Source organism: Panthera leo, chromosome C1 (genome assembly GCF_018350215.1).
Source record: "Panthera leo isolate Ple1 chromosome C1, P.leo_Ple1_pat1.1, whole genome shotgun sequence".
NCBI classification, from domain to species: Eukaryota; Metazoa; Chordata; class Mammalia; order Carnivora; family Felidae; genus Panthera; species Panthera leo.
Window position 1 is genome coordinate 106,004,061 of NC_056686.1, and position 16,789 is coordinate 106,020,849.

A 16,789-nucleotide genomic window follows, 5' to 3' on the forward strand; every position below is an offset into this window, starting at 1 on the left:
TTGGCCTCTACTAGTAAATGAAGACCAGAGGAGGCGAGATGCGCAGCCAGAGTGTGAGGCCTGGGGGGGAGGCTCTGCACACGGTGTGGAGAAGCAGCAGCTTTGAAGGACTGTGATTGTCTGATGTGGCTCCTAACCGTAATCTTGTCCTGCTCCTCTTCCCGACCTCTCAGACTCTCCTCTGTTCTCCTTTGCTCAGTCTTCTTCCTCTTACTTCCTCCTACCCTTAACCGAGGGAACGCCGCCAAGCCCTCCTGTTTCTCAAGACAGGTCTTCTCCCCAGACTTCAAATGCAGATGCCAACTGGACCTACTAAGGGCAGTTTAAATACAGCAACCCTCACTGAGCTCATCACCACTTCCCCCAACCAGTGCCTTCTGTCTCTCTCCATGATGTGGAGTGAGGTCTCTCTCCATCACTCACCTTCCAAACAGACACTTCAGGTAGTTGTTTTCAATCTTGAATTGGAAGCTTGGTACAGATTGGGTCTGTCTTCTTTCAAAACTCGAAGGAGCCAAGCAAGTAAAGATTTCTCAGTTAGTTCCCTCAACCTGATGTCCTAAAGCCACGGCTAGTGATTTCTTGGTAGAACAGCAAATCAGCCGGTAAACTTAGGGTGCCTGATGTTTTTCCATCTCTTCCCTGGCTCAGTGTTCTTTGGGATAATAACACTTTTTAATGAATTAAGGAACTTATCCAAGAAGTAGTTACAAATTCTACTTGAAAAATTTAGGGACTTGCCAGCCTAGGCACTGGTCTTCATTCTGGAATGTCAGAACCAAACAAGCAGTCCCAGAAATGGTCTGATTCATTCTATTAATTTATGAGGGAAGAAACTGCAATCCAGAGAGATTTTTACTAAGAAAACTCACACAGATGGATAAGGAATCTGAAGGCCTCTGGAAACAATTGCTTTCACCTGTGCTGCTTAGGGATGCAAAAACACACTTCTCTTGAGCGGGGGAGGGGTAGAGAGAGAGGGGGACACCGCATCCAAAGCAAGTTTCAGGCTCTGAGCTGTCAATACAGAGCCCGATGCAGGGCTTGAACCTATGAACCACAAGATCATGACACGAGCTGAAGTTGGGCACTTAACCAACTGAGCTACCCAGGCGCCCCATATTATTTTTAACCCTGGGTCAGCCTTCTGGTCCCTTTTTCTAGGCTCTTTCCCTGCTGCTTTATCAGAGGGCTTAGAAAATGAAGACTAATGTTGACACTGGCTCAAGTCCGATGTAAATAAGGAAACCCACATCCCAATACAAAGACCTTGACCACATTGGCCTCCTTTTCATTCCTCCAGCGTCCTGCTCTTTCTCACCTCAGAACCTCACTGTTCCTTCTTGTGGAAGTCCCTCCTCCATCTTTCCAACTGCTTGCTTTGTCTCATCCTTCAGATGTCAGCACACATGAGATCTCAGAAGAATGCCCTCCCCAGCCCCTGTAACCTGTAACATACCACCTTGTAGTCTTTCCTCCATAGGATTTATCTAGTTGTCTTGTTTGCTTATTCATTGCCTCTCCCCTCTCCCCCCTGCCCCAGAAAGTCAGCTCGGTGAATGAGGGACCTTGTCTGTCTTGCCGACTGTATCCTCAGAGCCTGTGGTAGTGCCTGTAGGAGGGGTGAATAGACACTTATTGAGTAACAAGTGACATTTCTCCATCAGTCTGAGTGATCTGGAATGATTCTGTTGGTACTGTGAGTCATACTTACAAATACACCCAAGGTGTATTTTCACTATTTACTGTGCAGTTCTGGGAACTGCTTCCATCAAGCTAATCCCTCCCACGCTGCTTCCTCCCTGGCACAAATGTACTGACTCTCTAGCGTAAATTTTAAAAAACGCCATTTCTTTATTTACCACCAGCAGGACTGGCCTGCACGGGGCAGTGGATGCTCTGGGCTCAAGGACGTGTAGGATGTGATGAGGAGATGATGACTGGGAGGCTGTTTTGAAGGAAAGGGGGTGGTCTGCAGGCCAGGCCCAAGAGCCCCCCTCAGATTTACTTCTGGAAATGGGTAGACCTTAAAAAGGAGTCGTGGCAAGCTATGGCCAAGCCGCCAATAAGATTAAGAAATTCTTGGAAGTCCAGTTGCCCATCGGAGTTGGTGTCAAGTTTCTTCATCATGCGGTCAAGGACACCAGGGTCCTTCTGGTTCTGCAAAGGTAATAATAACCATAATAATGATACTATTAATGGTACCTGACCTTGCACTTTCTAAGATACTTTCAGTTATGTTGCCACATCTCATTCTCACAAGAGTGTGAGGTACAGGCTAGGGGTTAGTAACACTCCCACTTCCCAGACACAGTGACAGACTCAAACAGGGAAGTGACTCGCCTAAGAGGAAGACCTGTGCCTGGAACCCAAGTTTTCTGGCTCCCATTCCCGGGTTCCTCTGTGACAGTCAGGGGTTATTCAGTGGTATAAAAGTAGTGGCACACTTTTTCAAGTGTCACCTGCCACTCCAGTATACAAACTGCACAGAAGTGAAGCGATTTGAAGTGGAAAGAAGACGCAGGTCCTGATCTGCCTCATCTTCTACTCCTCTGAGCTCCCCACACATATACACACTTACAGCCACTAGCTACACTGGCTGTTTAAATTAGGGACTTAGAAATCTGTCCTTGAGTGGCACCTGTGTCTGGTGGCTACCACACCGGACTGTGCAGATAGATACAAAACATTATTTCCAACATCACAGAAAGTTCTATGGGACAGGGCTTCCCTAGAAGCTTTGGGATGGAGAAATCAAATTTGAAAACTATCCTTTTACACCACTTACCGTTTCATATGCTCCTTCCCTAAATGAAAGAAACAAATCAACATTCCTTGGGTCATGTAGTTTGAGAACTTTGATCTTTAAAACACACCGTGTTCAAAGAAAAGAAGGAAAGGTCCTTGAATGGTTACTCAGAGCTCACTTGAGGCCTGAGGGCTCCGCCTCTGCCGTGCAGGTCCCTGGCTTGGAGTGAATGAAGAGGAGGCAGGGGTGGGGGAGTCAGCTGCTGGGTCCTCACTCCCAGCCATTTTGTCAGGGTCTTTGTTTTGAGCTATGGGTAGTCTGGGGGGAGGGGCTGGGAGCAGTACCTTTGTGAAGGCAGCCAGCTCTGTATTCATGAAGGTTAGGAACTCTGTCTTGGAGAGTTTGCAGCTATTACCATCCTTTCCAGCATACCTCTGGAAAACAGCAATCAGAGACTCGATGCACCGCTCAGTCTCAGTAGGGCTGGACATTTTTGCCTTGAGAGAAGAAAAGTCAGGGTTCAGACAAGGGCTGGATGCTGGAGAACACTCCAGAGAATCTCATACCTTCATTTTGGGCTAAAGGAGTTTACTAAAAGACTAGGCTGTTTTTTAGGGGGCAGAAGAGCCCAAGACAAACACTGAAGGTCACATTCCATGAGCTTCCCTCCCATATCACATGTTTATTCTGGGTGAAATATAGTGAGGGTACACATGGAGCACGTGGGTGTGTCTAAAAGCAGTAGACTGGGCGCCTGGGTGGCTCAGTCGGTCAAGCACCCGACTTCGGCTCAGGTCATGATCTCACAGTTTGTGGGTTCGAGCCCCACAGTGGGTTCTGTGCTGACAGCTCAGAGCCTGGAGCCTGCTTCCGATTCTGTGTCTCCCTCTCTCTCTGTCCCTCCTCTGCTCATGCTCTGTCTCTGTCTCTCAAAAATAAACAAACATTAAAAAAAAATTTTTTTTTTAAAAGCAGTAGACTGTCTGGATGAGTGTGACTGCGGCAGGGTTTACTGATGTTTCTAGAATCTGTGGGTAAACATGTATAACTATACACCCACAAATCCATATGTGCACCAAGCACTATTTGGAGATTAAATAATTTCCTATTTTCTTTTTTTAATATATATTTTTAAAATTTTTAACATTTATTCATTTTTGAGAGACAGAGCATGAGTTGGGGAGGGGCAGAGAGAGAGGGAGACACAGAATCTGAAATAGGCTCAGGCTCTGAGCTCTCAGCACAGAGCCTCATGCGAGGCTCAAACACGTGAACCTTGAGATCATGACCTGGGCCGAAGTCGGATGCTCAACCAACTGAACCACCCAGGTGCCCCAACAATTTCCTGTTTTCTAAGCAAATATAGAGGCTACTGTGATAAATGAAATTCAGTTCTTTTTAAAGCAATACCGAATTCCTGGGACTCCTGCATTTTCTAGAAGAAAACTAAATGCATAGTTATTATTGTGTGTGGGGTAGGAGATTTGGGAGCTTTTTGGATGTTCAAAAGCAGCTTTCATATTGAAGGTTAAGAACCATTAATTTTACATGGGAGGAAACAAGAGCCACGAGAAGGGAATTGACACAGTAGAGCCACCCCTAGAATTTCAGCCTCCAGGTCCCTATCTGCAATCCTTGGTCTTTGTTCCTTCTTCCAGATGCCACTAATTCTTACAGGAATGGCCAGAGGAACTTCTCTGGTCACGTCAAACCACAAAGGTTGATCTCAGGAAGGGAGCTCTCAGGTTGCCACTCATCAGTTCCCCTGGCATCTACAGAGCTGGACCTCATCGGTGGTTGCACCAGGAGGAGCTGGAGGGTCAAATTCTGTGCTGGCCTCTGCCTTCCTTACAACAGAATTCTTGAGGGAAATTTTCTATTTTGCAGAGTCTTCAGGTCATTTCTGCCTTCATCTAGGGCCCCCTGGTGGTTCAGACATCAACTACAGGCTTTCTGGAAAAGTTGCCAGCCACACCCTTCCTCTCCGGCTTTACTAAACTTCAGGTATTAATAATGATCTTTGCTTGGATGGTGACATTTACAATTAGCTTTTACCCCTTAATTTGGTCTTTGCATGGACTTCCTGGAGCTCAGAGCTGGGACCCATAATTAACATGCTTCGGATTGATCCGAGCCCTTAGGGGCACAGCTTTGGGCTCCTTCCTTCCTCCCCACTGCCCCGGCCGCCCCAGGCTTTTCATCTGCAGTGTCTCCACGATGTGTTTTACCAGCCTAGCTGAGCTCACTGCTGCCCTTTGCAGGTGGGAGCATCTGTAAAGCCCTGTCCAGAGGTGGGTTCTAGTGAACTCTTCTGGAGATGGATTCTTTCCCAACAGTCATGTTGTTGGAATGCTTTCTTTTTTCTCAGAGAGAACTTTTTTTTTTTTTTTTTTTTTTTTAAGGAAAGAAAAATGTCCGGGGTTTGGGAGTGAAATAGAATACCATAATCTAGAAACAGAGGTTTTTGCACAACAGTCTTCCTTATCAGGACTAAAATTTCACTGTCTTAATGTGTCAGATGACAGGAAGAAGGTCAGCTGGAAGGACATGCCATATAGGGTAAAAGATTCCAGGCTGAGGATTAAGGGCTTTGTGACCTTTTTCTAGGCCTACAGATGCTCCTCTGCCCCTTTACCTTGGGGAATTCTGATTGCTTTGCTTCTCTAGTTTCAAAGTGGCTTTCTGCTTTATTTTTTTTTTCCTCCTTAACACCAGGACTATAATTTAGACCATTTTTTCCCCCTTCTTGAAAACTGTTGCTATCAGCCACACATGGAAAAAATTAAAACCTCTGTATTTCTTCTCAGAAGTAATTTTCCAGAGTGAAAGAAAGAAACACAATTACCGAATTACTACTAAAATGGAATTGTAAAATTTGTAAAGCTGGAGGGAGTTTGGGAGATGGTTCCAGAGAAGGGAGGCCCAGAGACAGGAAAGCTTTGCTCAAGGTGAAGCAGAGAGGCTGAAGAGAGGAGAACAAGATCTCCTGCCTGGAGGCCAGCACTCCCCACAGCTCACTGCACCCTCACAGTTGTATTTGGCACCATGATAGGAAGGAGAAAATGGTGTGAGGTAAATGGATACAGTGAAAGAATTTTAAAAATGCATTCCGAATACTCAACATTTGAGGAAAGGGGGAAGAAAAAGGAATGTGAAAAAGAAGTAACACTTGAAAGATTCCAGCATTGCTGTTGTCATTCTTAACCAAAGTGCTTCCCCCAGCCCCACCCCAGTGAGGATCCAAGGAGGCATCCACCTTCCTTCAGGGCAGTCCTTCCCAGTCTTCACCACCTATTGGTGCTGGGTCTGCCTTTTCAAGGTTCCTTGGGACATTGTTACTCCCTTCTTGCATGGAAAGGAAGGAGGGAAGAGTGGGCAGGGATAAAGGCTGGCAAATGTGTTGTGTAAAGGGTCAGATGGTAGATATCTTAGGCCACTGTGGTCCATGTTGTCTCTGTCACTCTTTTGTAGCGGGACAGCAACTACACAGACAGCTCATAAGTGAACGGGCGTGGCCGTGTGCCAATAAAATTTTATTTATGGTCAATTAAGTCTGATTTTCGTATCACTTCAGGTGTCACAAAGTATTATTCTTCTTTCGGTTTTCTTTCAACCAGTTAAAAACGTCAAATCCATTTGTAGCTTGTGCAGGGGTCAGAAACCCTATTTGGCCCGCGGGCAGAAGTTTGCTGACTCCCTTCACAAAAGGGGTCAAGCAGGAGGTAGATTTTGGAGGTGGCCTAATGGAAACGCTAGAGAGAGAATTCAAAGCAGGTTGGCAGGAGCTGAGAAGAGAAAAACAGATGTTGGCCTGAGTGCCTGAAAAGGCGGTGGGTTCAGAGGAGAAGGGAAGGAAGAGGGGCTTGGCGGGGACCGGACTCCTCCCACCGTCTGGGCTGCGTCCGGCTGGCTGGCAGCGGCTTCGGTTTCAGGCTTTGGGGTCTTGGCCGGTTGCCGACAGCTTACTAAAACCGATTTTCCCCGGGGCTCTGACGACTCAGTTCTGAGAAGTGCCCTTCCTGGTCTACAAAAACAACCAGTGCTGACGGATCTCCCCCGCCGCGTCCCGCCCTTCTTTAACTTTTCTGGTCTCCCAGGCTTCCCGGAGCCCGGGGGCGGGCCAGGGGCCCGGCGCGACCCCGCGCCTCGCCCCCTTCCCGGCCGAGGGGGATCGGGTAAGGGGAGCAGCCCCTCTTCCCCCGGCTCGCACCGCATCCGCGCGGCGGAACCAGAGACTCTCTGGTGGCCGCCCCTCGTCTGCTAGCACAGGCGGAACCTACGGCTGCTTTCCTTGCAGCCTCTACCCCAGTTCCCTCCCACGACTGACTTTCGCGGCTCGGCTTCCCGCTACGTCCCACAGGAATGAAGGATCAGCATGGCGGCAAGCACACCGAGCCTTTTTTCCTGTCTTTGCGGAGGCAGACACGACAAAGCCCGGGCTTACCATGTCTGCACGGAGCGGTCGCGGGCGCTGTGGCGGGGCGGCGGCGGCGGCGGCAGCGGCAGCGGCGGGCTGTGAGCTCCGGGAGGCGGGCGCGGGCTCGGGCTCGGGCTCCCACCTCTCCCGGGCCCGCCTCCGCCTCCACCCCCCGGGCGCAGATCCGGACTTGTCCGCCCCGCCCCGCGCGGCGCCGCCCGACTCCCGAGCCCGGCTCCCGGCCGGCCGGTCTCCACCCCCAACCCCTTCCCCACACCCCCTCCCCGGCGCAGATACAGACCTGTCTGTCCCGCCCGCGTGGACCAGCGCGCCGCTCACCTGAGACCCGCCGTCTCTCCCTGTCCCTGAAAGATTCTGGACTTTTCTGAATTAAAACTTATGCATGGCGGTCTTGGGTGTGGTGTGCCTGATATCCGTGGCTCTTTTCCGCGAACGAGCTCATTCCGGTTAGAGAGGCAGAAAGATCCGTTTAAAAACGTGCAGCACGGAGTGTGGGCCGTAATTGTAGAGTGGAAGTTCCCTAGAAGCCAGGGCTATCTATCCCTTCACATTAAAGAGGGCTAATACACGGTGGTGATTTGTGCCAAGTGGAGTACCATTGTCTCAAACGTCTCCCTAACCGAAGACAGTTAAGCCCACAAAACCTCAAACCACTGCAATTAAAAACGGAGCGGTGTGAGTAGGGATTTATCTGTGTGCACTTGGCAGTGGAGCTGGGAGTCATGTTGAGAATCAGAAGCTCTGGGTTCTACTCGTGGGCCTGTTAACTTGATTGCAGTACTTTTGACAAACCTCCTCTCTCCTCAGAGTTCCATCTCCTTATCTGTTAAAAGTAGTGACGTTGCCTTTCCTGTTTCATAATATTGTTATAACTGTCCAGTGAAATGAGAGCTTTGTGAGGGCTTCAAAAACTGGAGTGGATGGTGTAAATTGCTTCCTGACATCTGCTGTCACTTCTGAGCAAATCTGCCTCTCAGCTACTGCAGACTCACATTCTTTTTTCTTTAAAAAAATTTAAGTATGTATGTATGTATTTATTTAGAGATAGGGTGAGCAGGGGAGGGACAGAGAGAGAGGGAGAGAGAGAATCCCAAGCAGGCTCTGCCCAGTCAGCATGGAGCCCAAGCGGGCTTGAACCAACTAATCCTGAGATCATGACCTGAGCTGAAGTCCCGCGCTTAACCAACTGAGCCACCGAGGTGCCCCATCAGACACACATTTTCTTGAATCCACTTGAAAGCCCCACCTGAGCCCCACACTCAATAATTCAAGAAGTAACCTGCTTCTTTCCCATCTACCCCTTCTCTGCTAGTAGTACTGCCATTCTGCCATTCTTCTCCAACTTGAGAACTTTGGATCCAGGTTTTGACTCTAAATCCCTTTCTTATCCCCAAATCTTATCAAGTACCAACTCCTATCAATTTTATTTTTTTACTCTTTTGGATCTCCCCCCATATTTTCTATTTCGACCTCCAGTGCTCTAATTTTGATTTTCAATCCCTCATTCCTCCAGTTTCTTAACTGGTCTCTTGCCCCACTAATCTGTTCTTTTGACTGTTAAAAACACATTTTCCTGACAAACAGCTCTGATCAATTGCCTACTTAGGAAGCAAACCATGACAAAAGAATGAAACAAAATGGCGCCCTGTTGCTTTTTATATAAAATATGAACTTCTCAGCCTCTATCTGGACGGGAAAAACTTCTTTTACCAAGTGAATGAATGAATTCTTCACTTTATTCATTTAACAAACATTTTTGGAAACCTATGTGCTAAGCCCAGTATAGGCACAAGACATACAAATATGAATATGATATAGTGTCTGCCTTTGAGGTGGTCTGTGGATAGACTTTAAACCCTTGGTAGTTTGGGGAGTGTTCCATGGATGGCTACTGAGGTCCACAAATACCCTTAAGTTATATATGAAATTTTCTGCATAAGAGATTTTCCTTCTGGGGAAGGATCTATAGCTTTCATTTGATTCTTAGAAAAATCTAGGATTAAAAAATATTAAAGAATCATTAGTCTAAATGATTCTATATGTGAATCATGGGGCCTTTTATACCACAATCCTCTTTAAAGGAAAGCACCTCACTTATAGCCTCTGCTGAAGGGTCAGCCCCATTGGTGACTTTTTGCATGATTTGACCCTGTGCTCACTGTCACAGCTAATTGGATTGAGGCTAGCTCTGGACTCAAGGAATGACAAGCCATAGAATGGACAGTAGTGGATGTTTCATGACATGACATGGAAAGATGAGCTGAGGCAACTCAGCTTCTTGCCCTTGGGAAATTGAAATTAGAAACACATAGAGAATTAGACGTTTAGAAGAGCTGAAGCTGAACATTTGCGTAGAGAGACTAATGAGGTCATGGCAAATCAAAATTACAAAGAGGTGGACACTATGAATAAGTAGAAGCTATGAAGTTCAGAAAGAGTGTACAGAATAGAGGGGAAAATAAATGAATTGCTAACTAGAAATAAAAGAGGTAGCTACTTGGATATTGGCTGAGTTGCATAAATGGTGAAGCACTAAGAACCAGAGCCTATAGTCCAACTTTACTAGTGTTCTTGTCCTTCCTGAATCTGGTTGTTCCATTTTCCTGATTTTCTGTAAGATAGTTATTCTTTCAGTAACTCTTCTGCCCCATGAAGTAGCTTGAGTGAAACCAAAGAAAAGAGCTGAACCAAATACGTATGAATTGTCTGGAACCAGGCTGGGGCATCAGCTCCTTCGGGTCAGGGCTGCCAGGGCTGGGCAGCTGCCCAGGGTCATGCTGAGCTGGGTTCATTACCAGGTTTTCATCAAAGGAGAGTTCAGGATAGATGGCAGGCAAAGGTAGATTTGGCAAAGTAGGTAAATAGTGCATCAAGCTAAAGGGCTAAAGCAGGTGAGGAGCTGAGGACAAGTGCGGGCTGGTAAACTGATGCCAAGAGACTAAAATGAGGTACAGATGAGCAAAAGGGCTATTCAGAAAATAAACGTGGGGAGTTTTTTTATGTGCAACCTGAGCTCTGTGCAGCATTGGGTAGATTCTAAAATGGACACAATAGAGTGTGACAGACATAATAGTTGGGTGTGACCGAGGTACAGTGACAACGCTGGGGAGAAAATGAGTGGTTAATGTTGTGGGAGCAGGGAAAGCATCATGGAGAAAGTGCTGCCTGAGCTGCTGTTTAAGGATGCCTGAGAATCCACCAGGCAGATGGCCCAGTGGTGAGGCTGAGTGAAGTCAGGCAGTATGGCAGTGTTTCCGATGACAGACTTGAGCTACAGTGTGGGGTTCAAACCCACTATCTCTACGAGCTCCAGCGAGACATTTATCTGCTCTGTGCCTCAGTTTCCTCATTTCCGAGTGGAGAGGATTGTAGCACTTGCTTCATGTGGTTGTCTTGAAGATTAAGACGTAATTCATGTAAAATGCTTAGAACTCAGAGTACTGCCTTCAGAGGAAGCCTCACATGATGGCTTGTGCAGAAGTAAAGAGGGATGAAGCCCACGTGTGTTCTCAGGACTTGTGGGTGGTTCTGCAGTCCTACACTCTGGGTGTGGGGTGATGGTCAGTGTGAGGCAGAGGCTGAAGGGTATGAGCCTGGAGAGATAAGGGTCAGAACATTAAGGGCTCTGCCCCAAAATTTGGATTGCATCCTGAGAGCTATCAAGAACCATTGATGAGTCTTAAGGAGGAGAGTGACATGATGCACTTCACCTTTTGGTGTACTAGAAAATGTACCAGAAAGGAAAGAGACTGGAGGCTTGGAACATAATCGAATATTGTTGCAATGACCAAGGGGAGATGGCCATGAAGTGGGGAGGAAGGGATTGCTCAGTGCTGAGAAGGCAGAAGCAATCGAATCCATGCCCTGTGTGGATGTGGAGGGTTTGGAAGAGAGATGCAATCACTTTAGGAGAGAATAGGACTGACAACAGTGACATTTGGGTATAGCTCTTCAAATCCCTCTCGCCTCAGGACTTCTGCTGCTCTGTCTGATGTGTCTCCAGTCGTTTTCCTTGCTCTCCTCATCTGTTTTCATCTGCTCGGGCTGCCATAACAGACACCACACACTGGGTGGAGGGAAGAACAGAAATCTATTTTCTCACAGTTCCAGAGGCTGAAAGTCCAGGATGAAAAGTACTAGCCAGTTTAGTTCTCAGTGAGTTCTCTTCCTGGCTGGCAGACAGCCACTTTCTTGCTGTGTCTTCACGTGGTGGTGAGAGAGGGAGACATCTTGCTCTTCTTATAAGGCCACGGTCCTATTGAATTAGGGCTCGCTCCACTCTTATGACCTTTAATCACTTAATTATTTAACTGTATTACTTCCTCAAGACCCTATTTCCAGGTTGAGTCACATTAGGGTTTAGGGCTTCAACATTTGAATTTTGTAGGGGAGGGGAGAACATAGTTAAGTCCATAGCATGGTCCTTTTTTTTTTTTTTTTAAAGTAGTCTTCACACTTATCACGGAGCCCATTGTGGGGCTTGAACTCACAACCTTGAGATCAAGACTTGAGCTGAGGTCAAGAGTCAGATGCTTCACCCACTGAGCCACCCAGGCACCCCCTTAGCATCATTTTTCCTAAAACAGAGAAATCATCTTCTTCAAGCATTCTTCATTTCTTGAGACTAGGCTAGACACATATCCGGCACAAGACCACTGTCCTTAGAAAGGCCTTCTTGCAAGGTTGGTGGCTGGCCTCTGGGAACTTGGATTCTGGGAGGTTTCCTACCATTCCCTTATTGTGCCTAACAGTGGCTCATTGTGCCTAAACTGTTTGTACAAACTGTGGTTTATGTCAAACACCAGCTTTCCTTCTGGGAGTCTGGCATTTTGGTACATTCCAGAGAGACAGGGTGTGCCTCTGTGACCAGCCTCCAGTAAAAACCTTGGGCACTGTGTCTTTCATGAGGCTCCCTGGGAGACAGAATTGTGTTAAGCATGTGGTGTATCCATTGAATGTTCTCCCACAGTTCCTTGTTATGTGATTTTTACTGCACTCTACTGCCCTTTCCTGTTTACTTACCTGTCTTGCTCACCAGACTGCAACCTCCTTGAGGGCAGAACCAGTGCCCTGCTCACCACAATGTGCCCAACAGTCAGTACCTGTGCTTAGTAGTTGTGTAGAAAGGGTCTTCCCTGTGTGTGAAGCTGACCTAAGCACTGGGGTGACAGTGGCTAACAAGGAAAATGAAGTCCTTTTCTGATCAGGCCCAACCAGCTTTTGTGGATAAATCAATCTTTAAAGAATGAGGAGGAAGGAAAGAGAGACATGATCAGGAGGACACCCAGAGCCTTCTCTGGTGTCATGAAGTCCACGGAAGAGAGACCTCTAAGATGGAGGGAGTGGTGGACAAGGTGAAGGTCTTTAGAGAGACTGAGTGTGATGAAGGCTGACATGTGTTCCCTGGATTTGGCATTTGTATCTGAGGAGACCTTTGCCAGAGCAGTTTTAGTGTAGTGGTAGGGAGAAAGGCAAATGAGGAGTGAATGGGAGGCCAGGAGTGGGGGACAGAGGTGTGGATTACTCACTTGAGAAAATTGACTATGAAAGAGGAGAGGGTGAGTGGCAGCCAGAAGGGGTCTAGGCCAAGGGAGGATTTAAAAACATCCTTCCAAGGGAGGAAGGCATGAGTAGGCTCCCAGGCCACAGAGAAGGAGTTCTCAGAATGGAAAGACAGATGTTGAAAGGATACAAATGATAGAGCAAGGTACTACAGGAGCTGTGGGTGGAAGAAGAAAATCAGGAATGAAGCTGTAGATAGTCCGTAGGTTTGAGAGGGCTGTGGAGGAGCACCTCCCTGATGCCACTGTCAATGCCAAAAAGCAGGGGGCAAGGCCACCTGTGGCAGTGGCCAGAGGACTTGAGGAGGTTCTCAGTGATGTCAGAGGGACATGGAGAGGGGAACTGACCCAGAATGACTGACAGCTAAAAAAGCTTAGGAAGCTACAACTTACAGTGACTCTAATCGATATGGTTGTGTGATTGTGTGGCTATATTTCTTCAAGTGTGCTTAGAAATTTAGCCATTGGACCCAAGAAAGAGGTGTGGAGAGTAGATTTAGGGTTAGGGTTTCACAGAATGGATATAGCAGAAGGATAAGACAGTGAAGGAGTTGAGGGTATGGGTAGGAAAGTAGTCCACTTCACTGGACATTGAACACAGGACAGAAAACGAAGGGGCAAAGACATGGAAGGTGGGTGGCGAGAAGTTATTGGTATAACATTATCTTCCAGTGAGTTTAATGTTTGTAGGTAGAGCCCTTATGAATGATGGAAAATCCAAGCATGAGCGTGGACATTAAGCTGGTCCCAATTTACATGGAGTGGGCATGAAGGAGGTCAAGATGCTATGAGGGTGAGGGTGGCTGGCTGATTCCCATCAATGCTGAGCTCATTGAGGATGATGAATTGGTAGGGGTGGAGGGCAGAGTGTGAAGCAGGTTATAATGTCTCAAGTGAAACTGGTATATGGCACTGATAGGTTGGGGCAGAGGGTGCCATTTTCCTTACTAGAGGCTATGCTTTGGCTAAGTGGAATCATTGGTTATCACCAAAAAATCCTCTGTTCTTACATATCTCTTTGCCATTGCTCAAGCTTTCCCTGTTTGTGGAATATCTTTTTTTTTTTTTTTTTGCAAGTTTATTTTTTAGTTTATTTTTATATTTTAAAGATCAACTTAACGTGTGGCTTGAAGTTACAACCCCAAGATCAAGAGGTTTGATCTTGATCAAGGTGCCCCTGTTTGTGGAATATCTTTAATTTCAGTTCCCTCTGATGAAATTCTATGGCTCCTTCAGTGAAGCTTCTCCTCATGAAGCTCTCCTGATCTCCAACACCCCTCCTAGGCCCTCCTGCCGTATTTCATAAATTCTGTTTTGGAAGGGAGGGTTTGAGATATATATACACATATATATGTGCGTATATATATGTGTATATATATGTATATATGTGTATATATGTGTGTGTATATATATATGGTTTATGTTAATAGATGTTTTATATTTTCTTTAAATTTTTTTTTAATGTTTATTTATTTTTGACAGAGAGAGAGAGAGAGAGAGAGAGAGAGAGCACGAGCGGGGCAGGGGCAGAAAGAGAGGGAGACACAGAATCCGAAGCAGGCTCCAGGCTCCCAGCTGTCAGAACAGAGCCCAACGCGGGGCTTGAACTCACAGACTGCGAGATCATGACCTGAGCTGAAGATGGACACTCAACTGACTGAGCCACCCAGGTGCCCCAATGTTTCATATTTTCTGATGGCATGTGAGTTCCTGGAAATGAGAGCTCTCTTATATTCATCTTTGTCATTAAAACCAATTTGCACAGTAAGACCCAATGCATGTTTGTGGGACTGAATGAGTGATACAGTTTCAGAGTAGGGGCCGTTCTGTTTCAATACTGTGTAATTTAACATTCATGACTTAATGTTAAATAACTTGCTGCTCCAAGAATCATTTGACTCTTTGTGTTGTTTTTCTTTTCTGTAGGGGAGAATCTCAATATATTTCTGTTATGGGTCTTAAATTTATATTCAGTAAGTTATTCAGTGAGTATTTGTCAAGGACCAGATCCTGTGCTATGTGCTAGGGTCTGAGGATACAAAGATAAAAAAGTCATGGTTCTTGCCTTTGAGGATTCCCAAATCTAATTGGGTTAATAAAATAGGCCTGGGATCTTTCTAGAAACTATAGCATATGCAGAGGAGGGTATTCTCTCAGTCTCTGGGATAAGGCTCCTTCCATTTAAGTCCTGGGCTAGAAGGTTTACCTCTCAAAGATAAGAACTGTAAGGAGAGGTCTTGCCCCCTGCACTGAAGGCACATTTGCAATACTGAGGAATGAGCCACAACCTGCGAGGCCACTGTGGTATAAATGAAAATGCCAGACAGGGAATGTGAATGCCTGAGTTTGAGTTTCAGTCCCCTCCCTTACTAGATAAGCTGTTTTTTTATTTGAGTTCTGGTTTTCTTAGGTGTGAAATGGGGATAGTAATTAAGGAGATAATAAATATAAAAGAGCTCTTTAAATGGTGAGGTGTTATACCAGTGTTAATTGCTACCAGCAGTAACGCTGTGTGGGTTAAATCAAAGTGCATTTTGTAAACTGTACTTTGCATATGATGGGTGTCATTCTGGAAGCCCTTCCCTCCTCACTTCCGTTGCCTCTGTCCCAGTGTCTGGCCCTCATTAATTCCCTGGAGCAGCCCTGGGGACCCTGTGCAAGCTGGAGGCGTTAGCTGTTTGCTTTCCCCCATTGTCTGCACACAGCTACATTTTCTTCGTCTTCTTCTAGACACCTTTCATGCTGCTGGGTGCAAACCATTGCAGTTCTCTGCCTCATTGTTTTTAGGTCTTCAATTGTTGTAAGGCAGAGTTGAGAAATTTTCTCTTTCACAATGACCCACAATAAAACCGTCACATGCACATTAAAATTTCTGCTCTGAGGAGGTTGCACCATTTCAGAGCCACATCCAATCTGTTGGATCTAAATATGTCCTCAAAATATTCTCAGTGAGTCTGTATTGCTTTTTTTTTTTAATTTGGTCTAAATTCTTCATTGTGGAATTCAAGGTCCTTTATGGTCTAATCCCAGCTGTTTTTTTTTTTTTTCTCCCATTATTTCCCTTCATTCACTGCAAACTCCAGTAGAAGGGCACTTTTCACTGTTGCCTGCAGGCAGAGTTGATCTTCCAGCTGGTTCTCACTGCTAAGGCCACACTGGTTATTCAAATATTGAAAATTTCCTCTCCCTTCTTTCTTGTCTGAACCCTTATTTAGTGGCCTCTCTTCTTGTCTGAACCCCTGAGTGTTGTCCATTTGAAGCCCAGCCACCCTCGTCCCTCTGCTGGGCCATGCAGTTCCTGTAATCAGGTAGCTTTTGGGTTAGTGTATGATGTGGTGAGGGTCTCCAGGACTTGCTCCAGTGTGGCCACCTGGCCATTATTCTCACTGGTCTGTGTTAAGTCACATTTGAAATACCTTCCAGCCCCTTTAGGGGGTTTTCATTCTTGTGATATTTTCCTTTCATCTACAATGTTTTCCCCATCTCCTCAAGTCCAAATTCTACCTATATGAAGACCCAGCTAAAAAAGAACCTTATCTGTGAAGCTTTCACTTTATCTCTTCCAACTAAAAAGGGTCTGTCTCCTCACTGATCTACTACAGCCCTTTATCTGCACTTTTCTTGTGGCTTGTGTTCCAGGTGATCTTGAATTCTGGCTATTTAAGTCTGTGCCAGTTTTTCCCTGGGGGGCAGGATCTAGTACAATACCTTTTGTTGGTGGCACTATCCCACCTTCTAGAGGGCTTTCACAGTCCTTCTTACTCATACTCTGGGTCTAGGACAAGAAAGTGATGGGTTCGTAGGTGTAAGGACTTCTCTGTGACAGGGGAAGAATTTAAAGGTTCTTGTGGTCTGTCTTTTCTAATGGTTTAACACTTTTATGCAGTGGGACTTCCTCTGTCTCAACTCTGCCTGGCTCCCATGCTGCCAACCTCCAGCTCTTGGAAGGCCTAGGAATGGACTGGTTAGCTAGCTCTGTTCCTAGCCTTTACAAAGAGATTGGTGAAAGCAATAGGAAGTTGATTCAAGCCAGTTTAAGTA

General features: G+C 46.3%; 1 protein-coding gene across 3 annotated transcripts; it reads right to left on the reverse strand.

Moving 5' to 3' along the window:
• Nucleotides 1-1,830: 1,830 nt before the first annotated feature.
• Nucleotides 1,831-7,296, reverse strand: S100A11 (S100 calcium binding protein A11). 3 transcript variants are annotated; one of them, XM_042954017.1, is made up of 3 exons: nt 7,194-7,296; nt 3,094-3,246; nt 1,831-2,160 (listed from the first exon to the last, which is right to left on the reverse strand). In XM_042954017.1, exons 1-3 carry the CDS (start codon nt 7,194-7,196, stop codon nt 2,005-2,007), a joined length of 312 nt encoding a protein of 103 aa, XP_042809951.1. In that variant the 5' UTR covers nt 7,197-7,296; the 3' UTR covers nt 1,831-2,004. The 3 variants fall into 3 exon arrangements, with proteins under 3 accessions (XP_042809951.1, XP_042809952.1, XP_042809950.1); XM_042954018.1 differs by lacking the exon at nt 7,194-7,296 and adding an exon at nt 6,638-6,742; XM_042954016.1 differs by lacking the exon at nt 7,194-7,296 and adding an exon at nt 5,978-6,016.
• Between the last annotated feature and the right edge of the window lie 9,493 nt (nt 7,297-16,789).